This window comes from Phyllostomus discolor, chromosome 6, assembly GCF_004126475.2.
Source record: "Phyllostomus discolor isolate MPI-MPIP mPhyDis1 chromosome 6, mPhyDis1.pri.v3, whole genome shotgun sequence".
Taxonomy (NCBI): Eukaryota; Metazoa; Chordata; class Mammalia; order Chiroptera; family Phyllostomidae; genus Phyllostomus; species Phyllostomus discolor.
Window position 1 is genome coordinate 43,155,052 of NC_040908.2, and position 25,410 is coordinate 43,180,461.

The window sequence follows — 25,410 nt, forward strand, 5'->3', positions numbered from 1 at the left end:
TATTAACAACAATCAACTACTGTTCCTAAGAAAGAAAGGAAAGCTAACTAGAAATATGTTTAAAGAATTTTAGGAATCACCTTAAGTTCAAGATATTTTAAAGGAGATACACATTTGAGTGGCATGAAATTCAGAGTCTAGGACCCTAGGTGTGCCGATCTTACACACCACTTTGAAAAACTGAATGACACTTGTAATACACTTAATCTGCTCATATTCTAGTGTAGTTGCTTATAAAATAGAAGTGTATTAGTTAGTGTTTTCCAGAGAAACAACTAAGAGGATGGATGGATGGGGGAGGTGGGATGGGGGGACGGGGGATGGTGCTATAAGGAATTGGAATTAGGAGACTGAGAGGTCCCAAACTCTGTAGTCTGCAGGCAGTCTTCAGTGATTGGGTAAGGTCCACTAATACTAGGAAAGACAATCTGCTTTACTCAGTCTACCAATTGAAGTGTTAATGTCACCTAGAAACACCTTCACAGATATACCCAGGATAATGTTTAATCCATTGTCTAGGCACCTCACAGCCCTGTCAAATTGACACCTAAAATTAATAATATGGGAACACTACATGTCTATAGCCTTCAAGATTTTTAGAAAACTTGTAACCTGTTTGCGACTGAGGCATACCAGTTGGGAAGCTCTTTATTAGATAATATGACTTCTTTTCACAAGCGAGTAAAATAAAAATGGCTGTTTATATACTCTAGGGCTTTCTTCCTCCAACAGACAGAAGGTATGACAGAACTGGGAGTGAGTCTAAATGAATTCATGCATGATCCTTTGCGCCCATTGATGAATTAAACAATTGGTTAGTTATTCATTTCTGCTTTCCCAGAAATCCTGTCTGGTTTGAAAACAATAAAAATGTAAAGACATTCAAGGTAATAAGGGACCCTGACAGGAAAACACGTATGTTTGAAATGAGAAATGCTCTAAAAGCCAGTGAACCTTTGGAGAGTATGCTGGCTTTCCAAGGCCACATAAGACTTTTGTAAGCCTCTGCCCCATAAAAGAAATTTAAAATTTTATTTTATGATATTATAAAGATGAGTATATTAATATTAGATATTAAAACATTGTCATAAAGCCCAAAAATTATTGTGAGCCTCAGGCCCTGTGCCTACTGTGTAAGTTGGTCCTGAGCACAGGATAGTGCTTAAAAGCAGTGCTCTGGAGTCCCAGTGCTGGATTCAGATTCATGTTTCAGCAGCAACTTGCATTATCCCCTTTTGCTGAACCTCAGATTTAAAAAATAAAGTACTTACTTCAAAACTCTGATTATGAAGATAAAATGAAATTGTGCATCTAGAGGTATTTAGCACAGTGTCTTGCACATAATAAATGCTCAGTAAATGTTAACTGTTACTGAATAATCTCAGAAATGAACTTCTTGGAAAATGGTTTCCAAAAGTACAAGAAATAATGTTGCCAACTGGGTTGGTTTTTTGTTTTGGGGGTTTTTGGGGGTGGGGGGCGGACAGAGGAAAGCAAGAGAGGCAAACAAGAATTTGTGGTGGAGTGCCCCTACTTCGGGCTATATACTCACCCATCAGACTTTTGAGAGCAAAGCTGCTGCTTTGGGCTAGTTTCTATTCTCAGAATAGTTTTGACAGGTAGGAATTCTTCTGAGCATAAGTGCTCTTTGCGAGTAGCAGACCTCGTTTGGTTTTCTAGACGCGAATAGAGAAAACAAAAGGGAATCTACCTTGAAGAGCATTTGCCTTTCTACCCTACATTTATTAGAGCCCCCACTTCTTAAAAATGTTTAACGGCTAGATGTGCTGCCGTTTGCTAGACTTAGAATGGGAGACTTGTATGAATTGAAGGACATGACTAAGTTATATAAAATGGTATTCAGCTAACCAGTCACCAGTTTTCCTAATTCCAAGTTTAAGAGAGAGCTAATGACTACTTTTCCTCTTTGACTTTTGAGTCAAAGCCATTTAAAATTTAAGTAATTGATAATGAATATTATTTTATTTAGTTACTATTATAACCTCAGCTAAAATTTAGTACACTAAGTGTGTGCACTTATTTGCTATCCTCACATTAATGTAGAATGCAGCACTAACTCTTTAGTAAAAATTTTCATTTTGCTTTGTTGAAAAGTATAAATTGTTGTGTTAAATGAAATAGTTGCTTTTTAAAGTGTATTCATCACCTCATCAGTTAATAGTTGAATACCTTATTAATGACTGGAAATGTTTGAAAGACCAAAAAAGTGGGTAAAAACCAAAATTTAATGAAAAGAAAGTAGGCTTTATTTAGTATCTGGCTTTGGATCAAATTCTTGCTGTGCAACATACCAGCATGAGACCGGTTAGTTATTTTAACCTCCCTTAACTTTAGTTTCTTCATCTGTAACATGGAAACTATAATACCTATCTTTCCGGGTTTCTTTTAAAAGATTAATCAAGTAATAATATATGTAGGGCATCAAGCATAATACCTTAAAAGACATTCACTCAGCTGTTATTATTTATATATGTTATAATTATATAAATATATCTAACCTGTGTACAGAAATGATTTAGATGGCTTACAATAATATATGCTTTTGTAAGTAGAACACATATGCCCCCTGCAGTCTTAAGTGAAAGGCTTTAAAAAAAAATCTATTGTACATTGATATAGTCAGTATTCTTGTACAAACTGTATTTAGGAACCTACATACTAGACATTCAAGATAAGGCATAGTCCATGACCCCAAAGCTCCTGTAATTTTTAGAAATTGAATTTAGAACTGCTTTGATGATAACATAATATAGTGATTAAAAGTGCAGAGTCAGAAGCTATACTTCCTAGGTTAGGAATCAGCTTCCTCATGTACGTAATATTCATGACCGTAGGCAAATTAACTTAACCTCTTAGTGCCCCATTTTTCTTATCTTAGAAAATGGGGGTGATAGTATTGTTCCTCCCTAGTATGATGGTTCTTTTTTTTTTTTTATCCTGAGGACATGCTTATTGACTTTTAGAGATAGGGGAAGGGAGAGAGAAAGAAAACAACAGAAACATTGATGTGAGAGCGAAACATTGGTTGCCTTTTGTACACACCCCAACCAAGAACCAAACCCACAACCGAAGGTTTGCAGAATGATGCCCAACTGAGCCACACTGGCCAGGTGGCCCTCATGTAGTTCTTTTGATGCTTAAGTGAGCTAATATTTGTAAAGCATTTACAATAATCCTGGCACATGGTAAGCACTATGTAAGTGTTAAATAAAAGCCATAATGTGCTTTAAGAGGCTTTTGTAGTTTCGGGCTGTGTTTCAGAAAGCAACTTTCTATCTTTTCCTGAATTTAGGCCCTCACTTTTTCCTGGACTAGGTTATACTGATACTGTCTGCTTTACATGTGCTGCCTTACCTGCCTAGGGAAACTAGAGCTAAACCAGTCTGCTTTTACCACTAATTCCAAGTAATAGCATTTGGAATTTTACATATAAATCCACATGTACTGTAACATGTTAATAAATATTACTGTTCAATTCACATCTTTTTTTCTGAATTAATAAGCTATGTGGAGTTTAAAATTTGAGCAGTGCCCTAATTTAATCAAAACCAACAGTAGACTTCCTGTTATGGCTAGATATACTGTATTTAAGAACAAGAGTTCATATCACCAGGATAATATAGCTAAGGTTCCTTTTTATGTATGCCCAACAGAATAAACCCAAGTTTAAGTAACATTATACTTTATTGACTCTGGTTTTGATGTGATATTAATTGCATTACTGATTTGGTTTAAGGTTGTTGTATGTACTTAACTATCTTTGGATGATAGTGTTTGGGAAAAATTGTACATATTTTAAAACACTTAAAGCTACTTAATTAAAAAAAGAAAACCAAAACATTTACCAATACAGGGGTGTGCAAAAGTAGGTTTACAGTTTAAGTATGTAAAACACAGTTTATTCTTATATTATTATTTATTTTATTATTGTATTATTTGTTTGTATTACAATTATAAACCTACTCCTGCTCACCCCTGTATAACAGTTTTGGATCTCTTTTATCTCATGCTCAAATTTTATATCCAAAATAACAATGACTTTTTAAAATTTAGTATATGATTATAATTTATTTTGGAATATCTGCTTCTTAAAAGAAACCTGTTTGGTCGCAAGAGAAACTGTTCTTGTGGTATGTTGTTTAACTTGTCTTCTGAGCATTATGTTAGTTACAATCTTTTACCTGTCATACTTACCAAGTAACTTGGACATTGTTCTATCACATTTTTGAACTTTTAACTTGATTGTGCTTCTTGGAAAGTAAAGCACTCTTAAACACATCTAATGTGTGGTTTATACATTTTGTATTTCATAATGTGATCAAGATTTAAATCATAAATGCCAACACATCAACCAAAATGTTCATCAGTTTCCAAAGTTTAATATTCATAGATAGTAGCAGTAACAGGTTCTATTTTGTTTTTAAATAGATCTTTTTAAATTAGTTACTTTTTTCCAACTCAATAGGAGGATCTTGGGGAGGACACAAAATATTGAAATTATTTAATTTCATGTTGTAATATGGTAGAAATTGATAGATGGAGGCAAGTTTTTTTCATAATGATTTAGAATGCTAAATAATTATAGAGAAACATTCTTATTGAGATTTGAACCTAGTTTTGACATTTTTATTCCCTGGCAGGCCACTGTGTGTATGTGTATTATCTGTGTAATAGCATAGTAGTGATAAAACTACCACCTCTTGAGCACACACTAGGTGCCAAGTACTTATCCTCTAGTTTGTCATGTACTCTCTGAGGTAAACCCTTTGATCTCCAAGTTCATAAATCCAGAATCTGAGTCTCAGCCCCTTTAATCCACAGATTTCTATTAAAAGTATTATAATTACATCAGCCATTTACTAACTGGAATTAACTAGAGTAAATAAAATGTGGGATTACTTATTACCATGAACAAGATAGTAGAGTAATAAGAAACTCCTTTCAGAGGATGCCTTTTTCCCACCAAACTGGTCTTGTGGATAGTTGTAAAGTGATATACTTTAAAAAGTAATATGTGAGAGGAAATTTAATTTTCATCAAAATCTTTGTTAATTCTGTTAGCTACTTTCTTGTTGAATTTGTAAGGAGTTCCTCCTTGTGTTAGCGCTGTTCTGTCAGTGGACCCTGGTGACTTGAATCTTTGTTATTTGTTTATTGCTCTACCTCAGTGGGCGAGCCTGTGGCCTGGGAGGCAAATCTGTCCTGCCACCCATTTTAGGACATAAAGTTTCATTGAAACACACCCACACTGACTTGTGTATGGATGGTCTGCAAAGCCGAAAATACTTCCTGGCCCTATTCAGAAAAAATTGCCTGCTTCATTCAACAATAGATTTCAAGCTATTTAATGTAGTATCTAATCCTAAAGATAAACAGAACTTTCTTTTAAAATTTCCATGTAATTTATATCCTTAATGAGAAAAGGTTAGGGAAGAAGTAAAAAATTGAGGTGATTAGATTAATAATCTTTTTCCTCAAGTACATTCCATTAATTTAAGAACTTGCTCACTGGTGTACCTAAAACTTGTTATATATAATATTGCCCAAATGATTGAATGCATTTGGGGTCATTTCTTCCTTTGATAAATTTTTTTCTATCTCATTAAAAGGCTAACAAAGAAGATATCAGAAAGGTTCTGTTTTAATTTACAGACATAAAATTTGGTCTTATGTGAGTTTTTGTTTACCTTCCCTACCCAGGAGAGGCCAACACTCCTCATGTTTCCAATTAGATGGTTATCTGATCCCTTTAAAAGTAATGTCTGCCTATTCCCTCTATTGAAGCTTTAAGCACAGTCCCCTTGACACACTCAAGTTTCACAAGCCTTGGGATCTTGAGCCTACTTGTTACTGGAGGTTTCATAATTGATACTGAGAACTTTTCTCATATCATAGACATTATAATAAAGATTTTAGAGTAACTTGCAGAGATAGCAGGGAGTACCCTGAGACTATGCATTGTTAGTTTTTGCTCTGCTACTGCTTTCAAAAGAGAGTTAGTTGGGAAAATATATTTGTGAAAATTTTTCCTTTTGGTTTTCATTTTCCTGTTTGCTGACTATACTAAACAACAGAAATCAAGTGTTAACCTGTTTGCATTGCTTGGTAGGAAGTACCACAGTGATGTGGCATTTTCTTGTACACTGGGTATCATTTTCAGAAGTACACTTAATCTTCCAACAAGCTTTAACTTATTAATAATTTGTACTCCTATTTGATGTTTAAGCAGTAAGTTGAGCTACTGTTCAATTTTACATGTATCTAAAATAGGAAAGTGGGAATAAATGTTATTGTAGGTTTGCACATATAGAATAAACCTAATAGTACCAAAAAAAAGTTAATCTAAATCTAATAAGCTTTAATTAATGCAAATACTCCAAATGCCAATGTTCTTGGAGAACATACATGGGGAATATGCAGGTTTTGCCTGGAGGAAAGGCAGTGTTTTATTAAAAAATACATACACATATACATGCCAAAAAAGAGTACAGAAATGAAATTTCTAAAAGATGACACTGATCATCAGAGTAATAAATGAGCTAGTGAATTTCTAAGTAAAAATTGAGCCATTCTTTCCTACTTTGGTTTGTTCTGTTAGCAGCGGAGTTTCAAAATTCAGGTAGTTCTGCTACCTGACTGGTAGTTTCTCTGAGCGTGTGTGTATATAATGACAAAATTATGACATTATTAAAACTGGAGAAATGAAAATAAACTTTTGGGGTGTGTTTTGGTACAGACAGCTTTACTAAACCGCCTGGAGCGAATTTTCGAAGCATGTTTTCCTTCTATACTTGTACCTGATACTGAAGAAGAAGTTACTTCCCTGAAGCACTTACTGGAAACAAGCACTTTGCCAATAAAAACAAGAGAGGCCTTAGCTGAAAGTGGGTGAGTAGTAAACAGTTGTTAGATAACATTTATATGTGTTAATTTCAACTGTTGTAATTTATAAGGTTATCTTAAAACATTAAGGTTCTAAAACATTGTATTAAAGTTTAAAAAAAATTATATTGTGCTAAAAGACATGATATTTATATATTTAAGCCTCACCCAAGGATGTTTTTATTGATTTGAGAGAGAGTAGGAGAGAGAGTTGAGAGAGAGAGAGGGAGAGGGAGAGAGAGGTGAGAGAGAAACATTGATTCATTACCTCCTGTGTGTGCCCCAGCCAGGGGTCAAACCTGCAACCAAATAAATATGTGCCCTGACCAAGGATCAAATCCACAACGTTTTGGTGTATGGATGACGTTCCAGCCAACTGAGCCATCCAGCCAGGGCAGAAGACATGATTTTTTAAAAAACCTCTCTGCTTCTCCATTTTTAAGCTGACTTGTGCTCTCATGCTCATGCGCACGCTCGCTTGCTCTCTCTCTCTCTCTCCCACTCTCCTTCTCTCTTCCTCTTTCTCTTTCTCTCCTTCTCTCTCTATATATAATCAGTATTCTGATCACTCAGTCTTACATACTATTTTTTGACTTTGTAGTATGATAGATGATAATTTAGATCTTATATCTGCCATTCTCCCTTTATCATCCCAATATATTTATAGGTTTCGATTAAATTTTTATTTGGTATTTTCATTATTGTAATCATGTAAATAAGGTTCCTTGCTTTGCCCCTATTTTCTTTATAGTACAACTTTTTCATGGACTTAATAGTTGGCACTCTTTTTCCATTTCTAAATCTTTCCCTACTAGTCAACAGCCTATTAATACAGTTTTACTTGTGATCCAACCTGTCAGGATGGCCATTCCATTTTTTTTTTTTCCTAGAGTCCTCTATCTTCCTTTCCAGGCCTCTTAGGCACACGTCATCTTGACAACTCCCTTTCACTTAGATCCCATTTTGGTCAAGCATATCCTCTAATAACCTCCTGATTAAAAAATGATACATAGGAGATAAAGTTTTACTTTGTTATACTCTCACATTAAATTTATAATTTAGTATCTTTTGTTGCTGGTATTCTGAAATTTTGCAATGAAATATGAGTCTTTATTCATCCATTGGACTGAGCTCTGGGTAGGACCTTTCAGTGTGGAGACTTCTGTTCTTCAATATGGGGCATTTTTCTTGTAGTAACAGTTACCTTCCCTCCATTTTCTTTCTCTGTTTTCTTTCTAGAACTCCTATAAGTTATAAACTGTTAGAGGGTCTAGACTGATTCTCTAATTTTAATTTCAATGTTACTCTCATTCCTAGATTCTTACATTTTATTACTTTCACTTCTGGAGGCATTGTCTCCCTCCACGGATCTCTCCTTTGTCCCTCTTTGTGACCTCAGTATTTCTGGCTCGGTCTTAAGTATCTCTTAATTTCATTGGAGATGGAGATTATTTTTGCTTCTCGATTTTTGTTTTGGAGTGATATCTGAGGAGAGAAAAGGACACAAAGGTTTACATTTTGCCAGCTTGAAATTGTTTAGATGTATTTTTTTTAACTGCTAGTTATACAGATAGTTCATACTCTTAGACCCAAGAATCTTTTTCTAGGAGATTCATTCTAAGGAAATAAGGAAATAACTCAATAACAACACACATCATAAAATACAAGGAGATACTTTTGCCTTACAATAAGAGCTGAACAGTAAATCTTACTTAAAGCTGTAAGATTATAGCTAAATAAATGACAGTGCATATGTCTTAATAGGACATTACACAGCCATTGAAAAACGTATATATGTAACGGGAAATTCTTAAAATCTGAAAAAAGAATACAAAATTATATATGTGCTATAATTACAGCTGTGTTTTTGGAGATCAGGACTCAAGGAACAAATACAAATATTAAATGGCTGTAATAAGAAGGTGGAATGCTGAGTTGGTTTCTTTCCTCCCTTTAAATACTGTATTTTGCCATGTATAATGTAGTTTTTTTGCCCAAATTTTTAAGGGAAAAATAAGGACATGCATTATATATGGATATAATCATTACATACCATGTGTGTAATAATGAGTATAATAATCCCATGTATCATGTGCACAAAAATGTGGGTGCACATGATACATGGAAGCACATTATACAATGCAAAATATAGATATGTTTGCTTTAGTTTGTAAAAAACACAGGGTAAATTTTTGCTTGGTTACTAGCATATTGTTTCAAATGAGTTTAACTTAGTTACTTTTCTAATGACTATAAGTGTTGGCTGTTAATTTCATTCTGATTAATTGTTATATATTCATGTTAGCCTCAAGACTAATTGGCATGTATAATATTTCACAGTCACATTAAAAGTAGAATTCATGGTGAAAGCTATTGAGTAAACCATTATTGGTGTCTTGATTGTGACCTTTTACAGGGAACTGCTGGATGTATGGGCCGAGCTACAGGATATTCACGATGCACATGGCTTGAGATATCAATGGGGTGGCTCCCATAGCAACAAGAAGCTTTTGTGCTCCTTGGGAATAGACACCCGAAACATTGTGAGTTTGTTAGTATCTTGGAAAATCCTTTAATCGACCTATGGATGTTTTAGATGGTTACACTTTTATTCAAGCAGTGATAAACTAGCTCCTCAGAAAAATAAATATTTGTTGGTTTAAATGTTCATGTGTTTTAAATATGCTAACTTTTAAACATAAATCTAAATTTTTCTCCAGTCAGCATTTCCTATTTTTAGAAAAAGTTGTTTAATGTGTTTTCTTAACTATAAAATGAAATAATTGGACTAGGAAATCAAAAATACAACCCCATATGGGCAATTTGACAATTTCTTCAATTTATCATTTATAATGTATATAGTAAAGCATTGCAAGTACATTTTGGAAAGCATTCCATTATATGACAGATCATTCTCTAAATTTATGTTCTTTCTCTCTAACACATGTGTGTAGCTCTTCACAGGCAATAAGAAGCAACCTGTTATAGTGCCCATGTATGCAGCAGGATTGGTAAGTACAAAAGTTTTTCTGTGTGTACTTATCATTACTGCATTTATTCTGTAAAATCATTTTACATAGTATGACATGGAAAGTATTTTAAGGGCATTTAGTATGGGAACATTAAGGGGATAAATACAATATCCTTTTTGATCTCATAAATCCCTTTAAATCTTGATCCAAGGATATTTTTCTATATTCTATTAGTTACAGACTTTTGTTTTAGATTGAAAGTCACTTTTATTTTAGTACTATTAGCGCTCATGAGTCTTTGTAAAATTCACCTCTAAAGGTCTCTCTTTTTTCTTTCTTTTTTCCTAAATTTGCTTTTAAATAGAAGCTGAAATATCTGAAGGTTTAGGTACCGTTTGTTCTAGTCCAGCTGTGATGAATTTAAATCATGAAATATTGAGATGATGGATGTACATTAAAGCTTGGAAATACCAAATTATAGTAACTAAAAATGACCAGGGAGCATAATTGATCCTTACTTTTTCCATTAACGTTTTAAATGTGTTGAATTTTTTTTTTTAGATATGCCAGGTAGTCCAGGATAACTGAGGAATTTTCATTCTGTACCTTATCAAGATTCACTCACATTTTAAAGTTGGATATGTTTGTGGTTTTTTGTGTGTCTTTGAGTTATTGGTAAATAAAAATGCCGAATCTGTTTAACTAAAACTATTTTTAAATTCTTTTGCCAATAACTTGAAAATAAGGGAAAATACTATGTTTAAGAAACAAATAAAAAACTAAGAAACTCTTGGTGTGGAATTTAAATTGTAGCCCTTTGTGTGCATGTAAAAATGAATTTGCTGTGGAACCTGACGCTTCTTTAATCTAAAAACTTTCTGTGAATAAGCTCTAATTATTGATACCAAATTGGACTGCTTTGCTTTGTTCTGTTTTTGTAGTTTTGTTTGTTTTGTGGAATTGGACAAAAACCTTTTTTGTGCTCATCCTTAACAGTTTCTGCTCCTTAATAAATAGTTATCTTGTATTTTCAAAACACCTTGATTATCCCTATACTCTTTTCTGTTGTGAGTAAATATAATCCAGATCATTTTGCTAGTGTTTGGTTCTTTATATGCTTCTAATATGTTTTGGTTATATATGATGCTTCCTTTTTTCTCAAAGAGAAGCATTCTAGAAGTTGTTGTTATTGTCACATTCATTCAGTAGTAACCTACTTAATGCTTGTGTGTAGGCTCATCACATTAGCCAGTTCTTGAAGTTTGGTTAGAAGTTAGAGACAAATATTTATGCTTTATTTTGCTATCTTAATTACAACCTTTATTAGTAATAATTTACCATTTTTATAAACTTTTAATATACCAAAGTTGACTTACTGAATGCATCATCTCATCCATTTTAGAGATGCCTTACATTTAGAAATTTATTCTTTTCATCACTGGCTTCAAATTTTAATTATACCTTAATTTTTCCCATGAAGTATGTGATGTTCAATATCTTTTGATCTCATCTTCTCATCTGGAGGAATAGTATCTGAAATGATTTTTAAGTCACTGGTTCTTGGACTTTAATGTGAAATGCTTGGAAGACTAATAAAAACACATTGCTGGATACCACCCTCAGTTTCTTATTCAGTAGATCTGGGGCGAGGCTCAAGAAATTTGTACCTCTGACAAGTTCCCAGGTGATGAAAATATGCAGAAACTACTGATCAGGGATAACTTGGAGAACCACTGGTTTAGTGATCGTTCACATTTAAAAAGTTGACTAAGACTAGTAATTGCCAAATGCATAGTTTCCTTGTGTAAGGGCACACTAGAAAGCCTGTATAATGTATGTGGTAGTGTTAGACCATGCATTCATGAATTCAGTCTGTAAATTGCTTTAGGTAGCTTATGCCCTATTTTTAGAGGAAGGGAGTTCTCCTGAAAACTTGTTTTTAGAAATTTACAGACTCTAACATTATTTACTTAGTGGCTTTAATTCTGCCCAGCCCAACTCCTAGCTCACAGTAAAGGGAGATTTTTATTTGGGTCTGATTGATAAATATTCAAGAGGTTATCAAGTATTATTTTAAATTGTGTAAAAGCTTGGCTTTTTTCAGGCTAGTAACCTGGATTATTACCCATTATTATTAGTGTTTGGTAAAGTGTTGGTGCGAAATGCTGATTTTTTTTCTTTGTTTCTACATTCATTCTGAATGTCTTTCTTACTCAAACAGTATATTAGATTTTTACACATCTAGTAGAACATGTGAGACATTTTCCCCACTGAAAGGGATGTGTCTCTGCTTTGCCAGTCCAAAGAACTAAGTATTAAGGCTCCCATTTTTTAGTTGACCTAGAATCAAACACTAAACTCACAGTGAAGCATGTAGGTGTCATCACATTTGATAGCATGTTTTAAAATCAGCTCTCACTTCTCCAGGCACCACCATGGTGTAACGTGTATGAAGGGTGCCCTCTCCTGCAGATTCAGTGTCTGAAACATCACAAAATTCTTGCATTGTTAGGGCCAGGATCTCTTGCCTCTTAGACTCTCCCCTTCCCCCCACCACAACTTGGGGTTTTGCTTTTGTGTGGCAGTGATAACCAGGCACTTTGAAACAAATTTGATTTAAAATACAAATTCTTACCTCAAAAAATTTGTGTTCCCAAGGTATTATTGTGAAACGTTTCCCATCATCATGCTGCAAGATTTTCTCTAAACAAAATTTACAGATGGTTCCTTTTGTTTTTAGTGACTTTCCAAATGACCTGTTTTTTCCTTTCTGCTTTTTGATAGATTAAATTTCTTGTAAAGTTTATAAGTTGATATCCGTCCCCCCCAAATTAATGGCTAATACACCTTTTTCAGGGTATGCTAGAGCCCACCAAGGAACCATTGAAACCACTATCTGCTGCAGAAAAAATTGCTTCCATCGGTCAGACAACCACCATGTCACCAGAAATGAACACATGTGCATCTGACCAATTCCAGGTAAAAATATCTGTGTGTGGATAGATTCATGCATAACTGTACTCATATGTCCACACACACTGTTGTTTCCCTTGATATATAACTTAGTTTTTAAGGTATTTTAAAAATTTGATTTCTTAATGGATGTGATTTTTGATTACTTGTTAAGTAACGTTTCTTGGAATATAGTGAACAAATTATCTTTAATTTCCAAGAATAGAAAGGCACAAATTGAGGACTGGCTGGTTATGGGTAAGTCCTTTAAACCTATCCAAGCCTTAGTCTCTTTCCCTGTAAAAGGAAGACTTTGAAACAAGCATCTCTAAAAATCACTCGCAGCTTGACCATTGTATGGTCATAATTACTGACACACAAATCTGGTAAGTGCTGGATTTCCCAAAAAATGGGATCAAGTTTGCTATTATGTATTTTTTCTTGAAGTTTGCAAAATTTCATAAAGTAACAAAATTTGGGTGTGTTTATTACATCAAAAACTTGTTTGAGGAGTTTGGGTAAAATTGTTACTCAGGTTGAAAGTGATGCGATATTTAATAAAACAGTCTATGAAATAAAAAAAAAGAAAGCTCTTTTACTTTTCTTATTCTTTACCTCCTAAGCACATTTAAGCAAAAATTTTATTTTAGTCTAATATGTATAATATTAAAGCCTCCCCTCTCACTTTTTATCTGGGGAAAAATAGCCATTTTAGTTTGCTTATTTTTCCCATATCAAATCAGAAACTGATTCAGTGCTGGTAAAATACTGTTTTTCAGAAGATTTATATTTTTAAGTGAATATTACCATTTCGAAATCATGTCCTTGCTGTGTTTGTCATTTTTAACCTAAATATCATCTTCAGTTGTATCTAACACAGAAGTGTACGCTTGGACAGCCTTTCCCAAAATGTGCACTTCATTAAATACTAACCTCAGAGAAGTGCCACTAAAAAGGGGTTTCAGGGTGAAGTAAGTTTGGGAAATAACTTCATATCATACCCTACTTGGAGATTCACAACACACACATTAAGGACTCTGAAAAATCCTGTAGTAAATAACCCTATTTAATTTTAATGCATGTCTCAAATTAACTTAGCCACAAGACCTTTACTGCTGGGACTAGGGGAGAAAAGTCCTAACACCTGTAGCATTAATGTTTTGAAAAACCTACTTTAGAAAATAATGATGTAAAAGCGAGTTTCTGCCCTTTCAAGTGTGTTTCAAGAAATATCTACTATTACTGCTGTGTGCCACTGTGGTTTATACCTGATCATGGCTTAAAATCCCCTTGAGGCTTAGTTGGTTGGAGTGTCATCCAGAAACCAAAAGGTTATTGGTTTGATTGTCCATCAGAGCACGTGCCTGTGTTGCAGGTTCCATCCCTGGTTGAGGTAGGTGTGATCCCCAGTCCAGGTGCATATGGGAGGCAGCCTGTCAATGCTTCTCTTTCTCTCTTCCTGTCTTTCTAAAAGAATGAAAAAATGTCCTTGGGTGAGAATAAAAAATAAAGAAAAAAATCTCTTTAAAACGAGTTTACAACTTGCACTGAAACCGGTTTACAGCTGGCACTGAATTCGTGGGCAAAGAGGCCTGATGCATAAAGTTCCTGGCCTCGGTGTCTAGACAACAGGCAAGATTGCTTGGGTAAAATGTCTCCATAGGAAGATCTGTCCTTCGTTACCCTCCTTTCATTGCTTTCTGGATATCAACTGCTCTCCCAGGGCTGCCTTCTCTATGCAGATTCCAAAATCACTTCTCCCACAGCACATTTCCACTTCTGCCTTAATCAACACTCTTATTCTCACAGTGCTGGTTCATTTACTGAAAATGGTGCTGTTCTCACTTGAGGCCACTTGTTGCTAGTTTTGCTTTTCTCCTTCCCCCATTTTCCTCCATCTATCCACTTCCATGTGTTACAGCCCCATAAACTATTGTTTATTTTATCAGGGTTAGCTACCACCCATCATTTTTGCCCCTTGCTAATTTGATTGATCTTATGTGTTTAATTCTAGTCATATGTATCTTTATTATATAATACAATAATAGACATGACTAAAAGTAGGCTAGATGCCCTAATACAAACATGCTCATGTCATGAAAGACTTAATGTGTGTTAACGTATTGGAGGTTAGTTGCAGCTCCATGGTGTGTTGCCAGAGGTTAGTTGCAGCTCCATGGTGTGTTGCCATGGTGTGTATGCCATTGTCATGAACATACGCCCTTATGTACTCATAATCAAAGGATTGGTATCTCCCCATTTATAGGCAAGCATAGAAATTTCTAGCAACATTTAAGCATATCTAACTTTTTTGTTAGAAGATGGAACTTGGTCTCTTGCTACTTATGTAAAAAAGATCTTTTTAATCTTTTTATTGTTAGTGCACATCTTTTTTTTAAGTACATACATAGTGAATTTAAAAGTTTATTTTATCCTTTTTTTGTTATAGTTTGTGATCCTTATCAGCTGTAGTTTTTAGGCTTTTCTGAGAATCAGTGAAAATAATATTTCCCAGTAGAAGCTGTTCAAACTTATTTCTGAATTGACTTGAGGCTGTGTAAGTCTTCATTCTGACATACACATACTCCAACAGATTTCAGTATGCATATCAGATTTTGTGCTGAGATGCCTGACCTCCATCACTAAATCGTATGATCTTTGCTTGACTCCATGCTCGTGATGCAGGTTAAAAGTTTTACAGACATCTAATATGCATTGTGAAGAATTTCTTTATACAAAGTGCTCTTTTTCACCGCTATTCTTTGGCATGCAACATGTATGTTACTTTTACTTTACTTTTTGGCCATGCAATGATGCTGTTATGTCTTCCTGCTAGTCATAGTTTTCAGAGAAAAAGCTATAGTCTTTAGTGCTAGAAGCTTAACAAAATGTGTGTCAGGAAAAAAACTGTTTAGTATCTTATTAAAAATATATATATATACACACCAAACCTTCCTTTCATAAAGTTTTTGTTTTTGGCAGCACTAAACATTGACTTTCAAACTTGGCATAGTTGCATAATTCTTATTATGATTACATACTTTTTGATCTGTCTATTCTAGCTCAATTTTGGTACCCACTGAAGTTTTTTTCTTTCTTGTACTTATTAATCTTATAGCCACTGCATCTCTTCTTTAGGAATTTTAATATCTTACCAGCAACTGTTAATGGTATTTTTTTTCCATAGATACTTTTAACTGAAAAGACAGCTTATGTGTACAAAGCAATAGTGATTGCTTTGGGGTCTTTTTTCCTTTTTTAAATCCTTATCCACTGAATTTCAAGCTCACACTATCCATAGTGTCATTACTGACTTCCTTCTTAGTCAGATCAATACTTACAACCACCCTTTATTCACTGCTGAGTACACTCAACTTTCTGACTAGCATTTAATTCACTACTCACCACTAACAAAATTCCTCTTTTAGGCTACTTGATGGGGCTATTTCAGTTGTGAATCAGAATTTTAGAGTTAGAAGAAAAAAAGTTATTATCTATCATTGTGCTCTCCTTTTACAATAAGAACATATTTGGAAAGGCTAAGTGGTACATACCCACCCCAAATAGGGGTACAGCTAAGACCAGAGAACCCAAGTCTCCTATCTCTAGTCTCCTTTCCTTTTTTTTTTTTTGCTCTTTTTATGACCTTGTTTTGTCTCTACAGTAATCATTCATACCACATTGCTTCAAGTTGTTCTAAAATGCTTTTTCTCATCAATGTCATTAGCCAAAATTGCTTAGATGTCCTATTTTTCATCAGTCTCATTTCCACAAAGTGTCGATTTGTGTTTAACACCTTATTATTATACAGGGTGGGGCAAAAGTAGGTTTATAGTTGTGAGTACACAAAACACAGAGTTTAGTCTTATATTATTTATTAATTATTGTATTGTTTTCTATATGAACAATTGTAAACCTGCTTTTACCCTACCCTGTATTATTGGCTATGTCTTTAAAATGTCTTACACCTGCATGAGAAGCTAAAATTCTAGCAAATCACTGAAATATTTCTAAGTCCAACTGCTTGACATCATTTAGATAAAACATGTTAATGAAAGAGCTTTGCTCCATTTATCAAAAATTTTGTTACTGCATAAACTGGGTTTTGTCCATTTAGTCAAGGTTGAATGTAACAAAGGTCTCACTGATATAGGAGGAAAATATTTTAAGTTGAATCTGTTGGAATGCGTAGAGTTTTTTGTTTGTTTTTGAGGTCAGCTAAGGAAGAACTTTTCTAAATGTTGTTTATCAGTCTTGTAAGCAGGTTATAAACTAGATTTTCACCAGCATTTTTTGTTAAAATAACTACACATTCACAAGAAGCTGCAAAGATAATACAGAAAAGGTGCTTTGTGCCTTCACCAGTTTCACTCCTGATTATATCTTACATAATTACAGTATAATATCAAAACTTGCAATATGACATTTGTAAAATATGTGTGTATAGTTCCATGGCATTTATATCCTTTGGAAAGATTCATAGAATCACAACTGCAATAAAGATACAGAACTCTTCCATAGCCACAAGGAACTCCCTCAATAGGCACCCCCACTGTCACCACCTCACCCCACTCCCACAACCATTCCTAACCCCTGGTATCCACTAATGTTAGCATTTTGCTTTGTTTGTTCCCCCCCACCCTGCCCACCTCCAGTCCTGACCTGATCTGGGGGCGACAAGATACTTGTTGTAACATATGTATCATTGGTATTCCAGTTATCAAGACAATTGTTATTATAATATGATTTTAGACTTTCAAAAATCTTGGATTCATGCTCCTTTCCTACGGGGAACAGTATCTGTCTACACAGAAGAAAAAATGAGTACAAAGTTTTAATAGTATTTACCTTAAAATACAGCATGTACGTATGCACACAGTAAAGGGATACAAAAAAAAGATAACATGTCAATATTAAGAGTCTAATAAAACACAGGGTTATTTCAGTAAGTGTTGATAACACCACCTCAAAGTAAAAGAAGAAAGAAAACCAAAACCCACAATTTTTTTCTCATTAAGAATAGTCCTAAAATAAAGTGATACTCATTTTAAAAATGTTTTGTACTACTTTTCATCTTATGTGTACAATTTGGAAAATTGTAAAGAACCAGAGACTGTGGACTTTGAACCTTTTCATTTCATGTATAATGAGATCAACTAAACTAACCATACATGGTCATATAACCAGTTACTTCATAGTTGCTCAGTCTCAACCCAAATTTCCTCATTTTTAGTAGGGTACCTTCTCTATTATATTATACTCTCTGTTAAGAAATTTTAAGTGGCTAGTCATTTAAAGTTAATCACACTAGTGAAAAAAGTCAGTGACTTTTTAAAATATTCTAATGTGTTTATTGTAATCAAGCCAATAGTTTATGATTTGAGAGTATGTTGAAATCTTGACCTAGAAATAGTCCATAAATACCTGTTTGAAATGTAAAGATAACTCCATTTCTCAGAAACTATTTTAATGTTAACAAACTGTACCATTTATAAATTTTGCAATTTCAGTTTGGGTTAATATTTGTAGATAACCTTCTGAAATTGTAAATTATCCCAATTTTGTCTTTAGGTAATTTATTGTCTGATTATCTAGCTATAATAGTTGTGTTTGTGTGGTTTTTTTTTAAGGATTCTTCATTTTGCTACAATTCGTACTGATTAATTTTGATTTTTTGGTTTTCAACTCTAGGAGTCTCTACCACCCGTCCAGTTTGACTGGAGTAGCAGTGGCCTTACTAACCCTTTAGATGGTACGTCTCTCCGTAGAGCCTCTAGCACCAGAGCTAGAGTTAAGAAAGCTACAAAGTTCAGACAAACTTCTCTCTGCTGATTTCCTTTTTTGTTTAAACATAACTTCTTATTCTTATCTTTGGAAATTCAGGCTTTCTTTCTGAATAGTAATTGCTCAAGAAATTAGCCATTACTATTATTAACATTAGTAATGTCCAAATATAGGTAGTGAGTAGCTAGGTAAAATTTTAGTTTCTTTATCTTAAGTAAAAAAGCTTCTTTATTTTTTACAACTATCTAGGTAGTTTAAATGATATTTTAGGTAAGATCAATTTCCTTGAAATTAGTTTCTGTAGTTTTAATTTATAGAATTTTCTTGGATGTAAATTCTTGTGACTAGAGGCTGCTTTAAAGCACAAAGCACAATTAACCAAATACAGTGTGCAAATAGACCCATACTTACCGACTCAAAGTAGTTTTCAGATTTAATAATATTTTATAGAGCACTTATATGCAAATGGAAGGTGAATGATTTTCATGATCCTTTTCTAAAACGTATCTCAAAATACTGGTAGGTAATTCCAGAAATACTGGTTTCACTCATGGTTTTAAAAGAAATTCCTGAAAAAGAAATAACTTATTATAGTTAATGTGGGGTCTTTGAAATAACACAAAATGCAAGCTTTCCAGTGTGCCAACAGCACAAGTTTTAATTGCACCCTGAGATAACAATTACTCCTGTACTTCATCAGTCGTTTGAGCCATTGCCTGAAACACCTGTCATTCTGTCAGTTTTGCCATGGAGTGGGGGTCCTGGGATATTGGGAAAGCATCCGATTGAATAACAGTGCTGAAGGAAAGCCTGGATGAACCTTTTGCTGTTGTCTGGTGTCTTAATTTAGTCAAATCCTCGTGCTTTTTTTATTAACAAACAACTTCTTTAAAAATGTACACTATTTCTGATTGCTGTTTCAGAGTTAAAGGGGAACAGTACAGCTTGAGGTTGCACATCAGGGTAGGGCAGTTATGACATTCCTTACTATGTTGCTTCATTTTAAACTAAATTAATGCATTGCTGTGTGTCCTAAAACTGAAAACTTTGTCACTTTTAAAAACATATTAATTGGAAACCAATCTTACTAACATGGAAGATTGATTTGGGCATGTGCAGTGATTTAATATTGGGTTGAAATACAAGTATTGTTTCCCTTTAACGGGTATATTTCCCCCTTGGTCTTTCTGGTATGGCTTCGAGTTTGATTGAAAGAACTGAACTTCTAACTAAAACCTTACTAAGTGTTAAATTATTTACATTGTACATGAGAAAATGTACATCGAATTAAATTGTTATTTCCGAAATGTCCTCAGTAATGAAAAACTAATACTGTACACATTGTTTTAATGTTGATTTAAAAATGTGTAATGACTACTAATTATAACCTGCATGTTCAAGTGTGTGTCTTACCCCTTTTTACACATAACCCCTCCTCCCTTGGCTTACCTTCTGTGTGGCTGCCTACCAACACGGTCACTGAATTTCAAGCTAGTGGAGGTTCCACTCTCCTGAACCTTGATTTCTTTGGGCCCGTGGATGACAGTAGCTCTAGCAGCAGCACCACAATCCCAGGTCAGCAGAGTGTTAAAACCACAATTATAGTTTATTTACTAAAAGCATGACCACATCACTTGACTTTCCTACAAACAAGGAAACAAGTAGATTGTTTCTCTATGATGTCTGTCTAGTACTTTTCTTTCACCTATCTATTGTATTTTCTAGTTGCTGACCATAGCTAATGAGTTACATGAGATGTATTTCACGGAAAGCTTTCTCAGAATGTACTGTTCGAAGCTCAACGTAGTTTCTAGGAATAAAATTGCCCTCGTGTCCTTAGTTAAAGGCAGGGGTTTTTTTCCTGTAAATGAAAAATGCAATATTTTACATGCTTATTTTTTAAAGCATATTCTATAAAGCCATTTGAAAAAATAAAAGTTTAGAGATATAAGAATATTTTAGTATACAAAGATGACTTTACGTTGTAGTGCTTGTGATAGTAGAATCTTTACAAATGCTAGAATTCAATTAGTTGTTTATTAGTGTTGCTGAATGTACAATTAGGTTCCAAAATGTTGGAGTCTAGCACTCATTATCTAGTCCAACATAGAACTATTGTTGTTTTTATGTAGCTCTTAAATAGAAAGTGTACTGTTAGTTTTCCGTGTGGAGGACAAAAAAGTTACAAAAGTTAGTAGTAGAAAATAGTTGCTATGAGATACTAAAAGTTAGAAATTAAACCTTACTTGGAGTGCCTGTTAAATTAATGTTCAGCCCTGCAAAAGTTCAGTTCATTGACCAAAGAACTAATGTACTTTGTCATTTTCTAACTAAATAAAAGATTAAAATATAATGGCATTTTTATGTTCATGTTTATATTTTATTTACTACGATTTTAATGACTCTGTCATCCCAACTTGTGATCTGGTAATCATACCCATTGATGATCAGATGCCACTGGGGTGCTATATATAGATGTTGATGCCCAGAATGCATAGCGAGGATCCCTCTGTGTCCCCACTAGTGTCCAGTTACAGCCAGTCTGGTTCCTGAGAATTTGCTGGGTTGGTTCTATTCAACTAGATAACCCTGCCACCTACTTCCAGCAGTTTTAGGTGCCATGATGGGAAATGGGGGAGCGTAAATCAGTCAGCTAAGGGTCAGCCTGGAATGAGGATGCCCTTCTCCAAGGTCTGGTTTTGGAAATCTGATCCTGCTCTAAGGAAGGTCCAAGGCCATTTGGTAGAATGACTCGGTTCCTCAAATTTAAGCCCTGGTTATCATGTTCACTGTTTCCAAGATTTGCAAGCATGTGAAAAACACAATCTGTGTCTGGTTTTGAGTTCAAAATGATATTTCACTATTTACTTACATTACTTCTAAATATACTTGATCTATGGAATGACGTGGGTGAGCTAATTAGTTGTTTTTAATACTTAATGGGGAGAAAGTGTGTATTGATTTCCTTATTGCTGTAGTCCCAAGAATGAATTACCAAGCTCCCATTTTTAATTTCCTCTCAGCTTTGTTTTGTCATGACTGTATGTATTATAATATAAACGAGTCCACTATTTTTGGATGCCTAAAAATCTGGTTTAAATTTAATTTTTGGTTACATTTCAAACTCTTGTTAAAAACCATCCATAGGAGTGCAGATAATGTAACCATATGAAGAAGTACAGAAATGACCTGATAACCAGGCTCAGTATACACAGCTAGAGAAAAGCAAGCATTTCAGAAGCTTAGAGCTGTGATGGAAGTGAAATTAGCATGGTCAAATGCAGTCCTCATTACTTTGGAACCTTTTAAATATTTTTGTTCCATATTTTCATTAATATGCTCTAGCTGCTGTATAAACTTGATTACTACAAAGTTGCTTTGGCTTCTTTTTATTGCTATTGGGTTTTGTTAAAACTTGCCATCGAGCTGCAGTTCTTGACACCTTCCTTAGTATTCCATTTCACCACTTGCTTGCACCTTTTCTGACTTGTTTCTGGGAAAGTCATTTTGTCTTAGCTTGCGGTTATTTAATTATTTGTGTGTGAGACTTAGGAGGTTGGCATAGAACTTGGTTGGCTAGCTTTAGTTATGTAACTAAACTATGCCTCATTAAGGTTTTGTTTTTTAAAAAAACTCTCCATTAAAAAGAATTACTCTCTAATTATTAGTATAGAGTAGATAATTATTTTGTTTTTGAAAAATGTAGCCACAATACTATTTTTCTTTTTTCTTTTTTTATGAGTGTTTGTTTTGAGCTTCAGGAGTTTGATTTTTTGTTGTTGTTTTTTAACTCCTACTTTACTGTTTAACGGCCGAGTGGCCAGTATTTTACAAATTCAAGTAAATTTTTGCCAACACTTTTCCTGTTGCCAGTCAGAATGCAGTTTATTCTGCATTATTCATTAGACATATCCTGAAATTTTGTAGTTACTTAGAAGCTAACCTGTCACAGCGGAGGAAAGAGATACTCTGGGTTCGTTTGGTCCCTTTCAGGAATCTATAATTTTTTTGTAGTTTAATTGCTGCCTATATTCTTAGTATTATAAAAATATAAAGAAAAGGCCTTCTAGTATATTTTGAAACTGCTCCTTAATGAAATATTAAGAACTTGGGAGAGTCAACAAACATTTTCTATAGCCTTCCTCCCTTGTTGGACATGGTAATTGTGGAAGCTGCTTCTGCTTGTTTGATTTCTCTAAACATCTGAGATCTCTGTTTACATCTGCTAGTCATCTGCAAAATTGGTTAACAGAAGGCAGTTTCTGGGTTTTTTCCTTAATCTTGAAATATACCAAAAGGAAAAAACGTGTTAATAGCAATATGTGCATTTATATTTTATGAGCTGATCATCAGGGCTTTTTTAAAAACAATAAGTAACGATTGATAAAGCTATAAGAAATTTTTCAATTATACCCTGAAACTGCGGTACTTTTCCTCTCAAGTAATTTGCTGGGACCAAGAAGACTGTACAATTAAGAGATTTTTTTTAATCTGATTATCTTTATTATCTAAAGTTTAGCTGAGTTGAAATATTTTATTGTTTTTTCATTGTTCTCATAGTCATATTTAATATAAATCTGTATTTGAGATATAAAATACATATGTATAGTTTACTAAAGTCACATAAACAGAGGATTTTTGTAGACTTTTACAATCTAGTCCTCTAACATAATTTTATTTTGAATTTGTTTAACAAGATATTTGAACTATTAGCTGCTAGAGTTAGATATGAGACTATAGAAATATAATTAACTCTTGAGGCAATTTTTATTTTATCCGGAAGTAGTTATTTTTCACTTTTTCTGAAAATATTATACCTTCCCACATCTTAGAAAGAACAACATGGTATATAATTTATGTTTAGTAATAATTTGATGTTTTGAGTAATATCTTATACCTTCAGATTGTCAGAATATTTAAACTAACCAAATCATTTACCATATTTGGAACTTTGTATTAGTTTCCAAATCTTTCGGTGTGGAAGAAAATAATGCAGGAAAATGGTCAAGAAGGTAGGAGGAAAGGGAGGTTCAAAAAATGAGGTTAATCAGTTTAAAAATTGAGGTGTTCTATTGTATAACAGGTCATGTACATTCTGTAGATAAGGTGTTAACTTTCATAATTCAAACTAATCCAAAATTGAGTTTTCTATAGCAGATAGAATTTTCAGAAGTGTTGGATGGTGTTATGTTAGATAAAGATTATATTTATACCAAAGAGGAATTTTGAAAGTATTTTCCTATTTTATAAAGACTCAAAAGTAGAATTTGTAATTTAAAAAACAAATATAATGGTACAGTGTAGTAAAGATGTGTTATGCTTGTAAAAGACTCAGATGTTTACAGAATAATTGCCTTTTGCATCTTGGATTGTGGCTAATTGAGTGACCCATTGCAGCTCGCCACCACTGACTATCATTTTATACTGTAAGGTGTGGATCCAGAGTTGTATGAGTTAACAACTTCTAAGCTGGAACTCTCCACCTCAAGCCTCAAAGTGACTGATGCATTTGCGAGACTCATGTCCACAGTAGAGAAGACAAGCACATCTACCAGGTAAACAATTAGTGATTATTACACCCTGACTTTGACTTCTGTGTTGAAACAGCCCAAATGGGAAAGCAGATAAGTTTGCAGTATTTCATTATATTGTATTAAAATTCATTTAATGCCTAATTTCAGAAAATAGTATCAAATGTTTAGTTATGAGATATATTAGAGCAGGCTATTTCATAAGAGACTGACTAGCAAGGGCTAACAGATGTGGTTTTTTTCTCCCCCACCTCCAACTTTGTAGAGAAGAATTCTGCTTGTTAATTCTAAGTATTGAGATCATAAAGCCACTGTAAAAACATTCCCTCTTCCCCTTCATAACTTACTGAGACCTTTTGGAAGGAACCCAGCCTCACACTCCCAGAGTCAACAAGGCTAATCTTTTCACTTCAAGGTTAAGATAGGGTGATGGCCACTATTTATTTTCTGAATTTTTGCTAATGTGCAGCACCTCTCGTTGCTTCATCAAGGTTTCTGGGAGCCCCTTCACGGCATGCCTTTAGAAAAGCAGTTATCTCAGTGTCGGAACCAGATACAGGGAATGTCACGCGGGCCTTGTGTTTAGGATATTCAGGACCTTTAACTTTACATAGTCAAGCACTAGAATAAGCCATTGCTTTGGCATGTTAGCCATAAGAATAAGCCAGTTCCTAGTAAGAAGCTAATCATTATGAGCCAGATTACTGCAAAAGCAAGTATTGATTGGCATACCATCTCTGCTGTCCCAAGTCCATGATACATCTGCATTTTAAAATGTTTGAATACCCATTCAACAAATATTTATTATTATTAATGCTGTCAATATGTATAATTATAAAAAGCCATTATTATTTGTTTTATAATTATAATTATGGATACCCTTAACTTTCCCTGAGATGGATTTGTAGCATGCATGTGCTTATTTGTCCAGATTCTCTCCATTGTTCTCATTACCCCTGTTCCTTTGATGTAATGCTACTTGGCACTGTCAAAGCCTATTAGTAAGTGAACCTACTTGTAAGTGAAGCCATTGTGGGTGTTTTGCTTGCTTCCTAATTTTTTCTATTCCCAAATAAATTATATTTTCAAATTAGTATTTCAAATTGAAATTCTTCTCATATAATTTTCTTACCCATTTTTTCCTGTGGATGTTAACCAAAAGCAAATGAATGTTTAACTTTTAAAAAACCCTGATATTTATATTATTTGAGCTTTACCCTGCTATTTTTACTGCAGTCTTTTGTAGGAACAATCATACTGTTTTCCTT

General features: G+C 34.0%; 1 protein-coding gene across 2 annotated transcripts in view; it reads left to right on the plus strand.

Annotated features, from left to right (window-relative positions):
- AFTPH (aftiphilin) overlaps nucleotides 1-25,410 on the plus strand; it is a 63,396-nt gene that overhangs the window by 31,987 nt on the left and 5,999 nt on the right. Inside the window, exons 3-9 of one of the 2 annotated variants that reach the window (XM_028517221.1) lie at nucleotides 6,758-6,909; nucleotides 9,320-9,446; nucleotides 9,858-9,914; nucleotides 12,732-12,854; nucleotides 18,519-18,579; nucleotides 20,103-20,186; nucleotides 24,043-24,166. In XM_028517221.1, the coding sequence (XP_028373022.1) occupies nucleotides 6,758-6,909; nucleotides 9,320-9,446; nucleotides 9,858-9,914; nucleotides 12,732-12,854; nucleotides 18,519-18,579; nucleotides 20,103-20,186; nucleotides 24,043-24,166 (728 nt within the window). The remainder of the gene's footprint in view (nucleotides 1-6,757; nucleotides 6,910-9,319; nucleotides 9,447-9,857; nucleotides 9,915-12,731; nucleotides 12,855-18,518; nucleotides 18,580-20,102; nucleotides 20,187-24,042; nucleotides 24,167-25,410) is intronic. The other variant, XM_028517222.1, reaches the window with a different exon arrangement.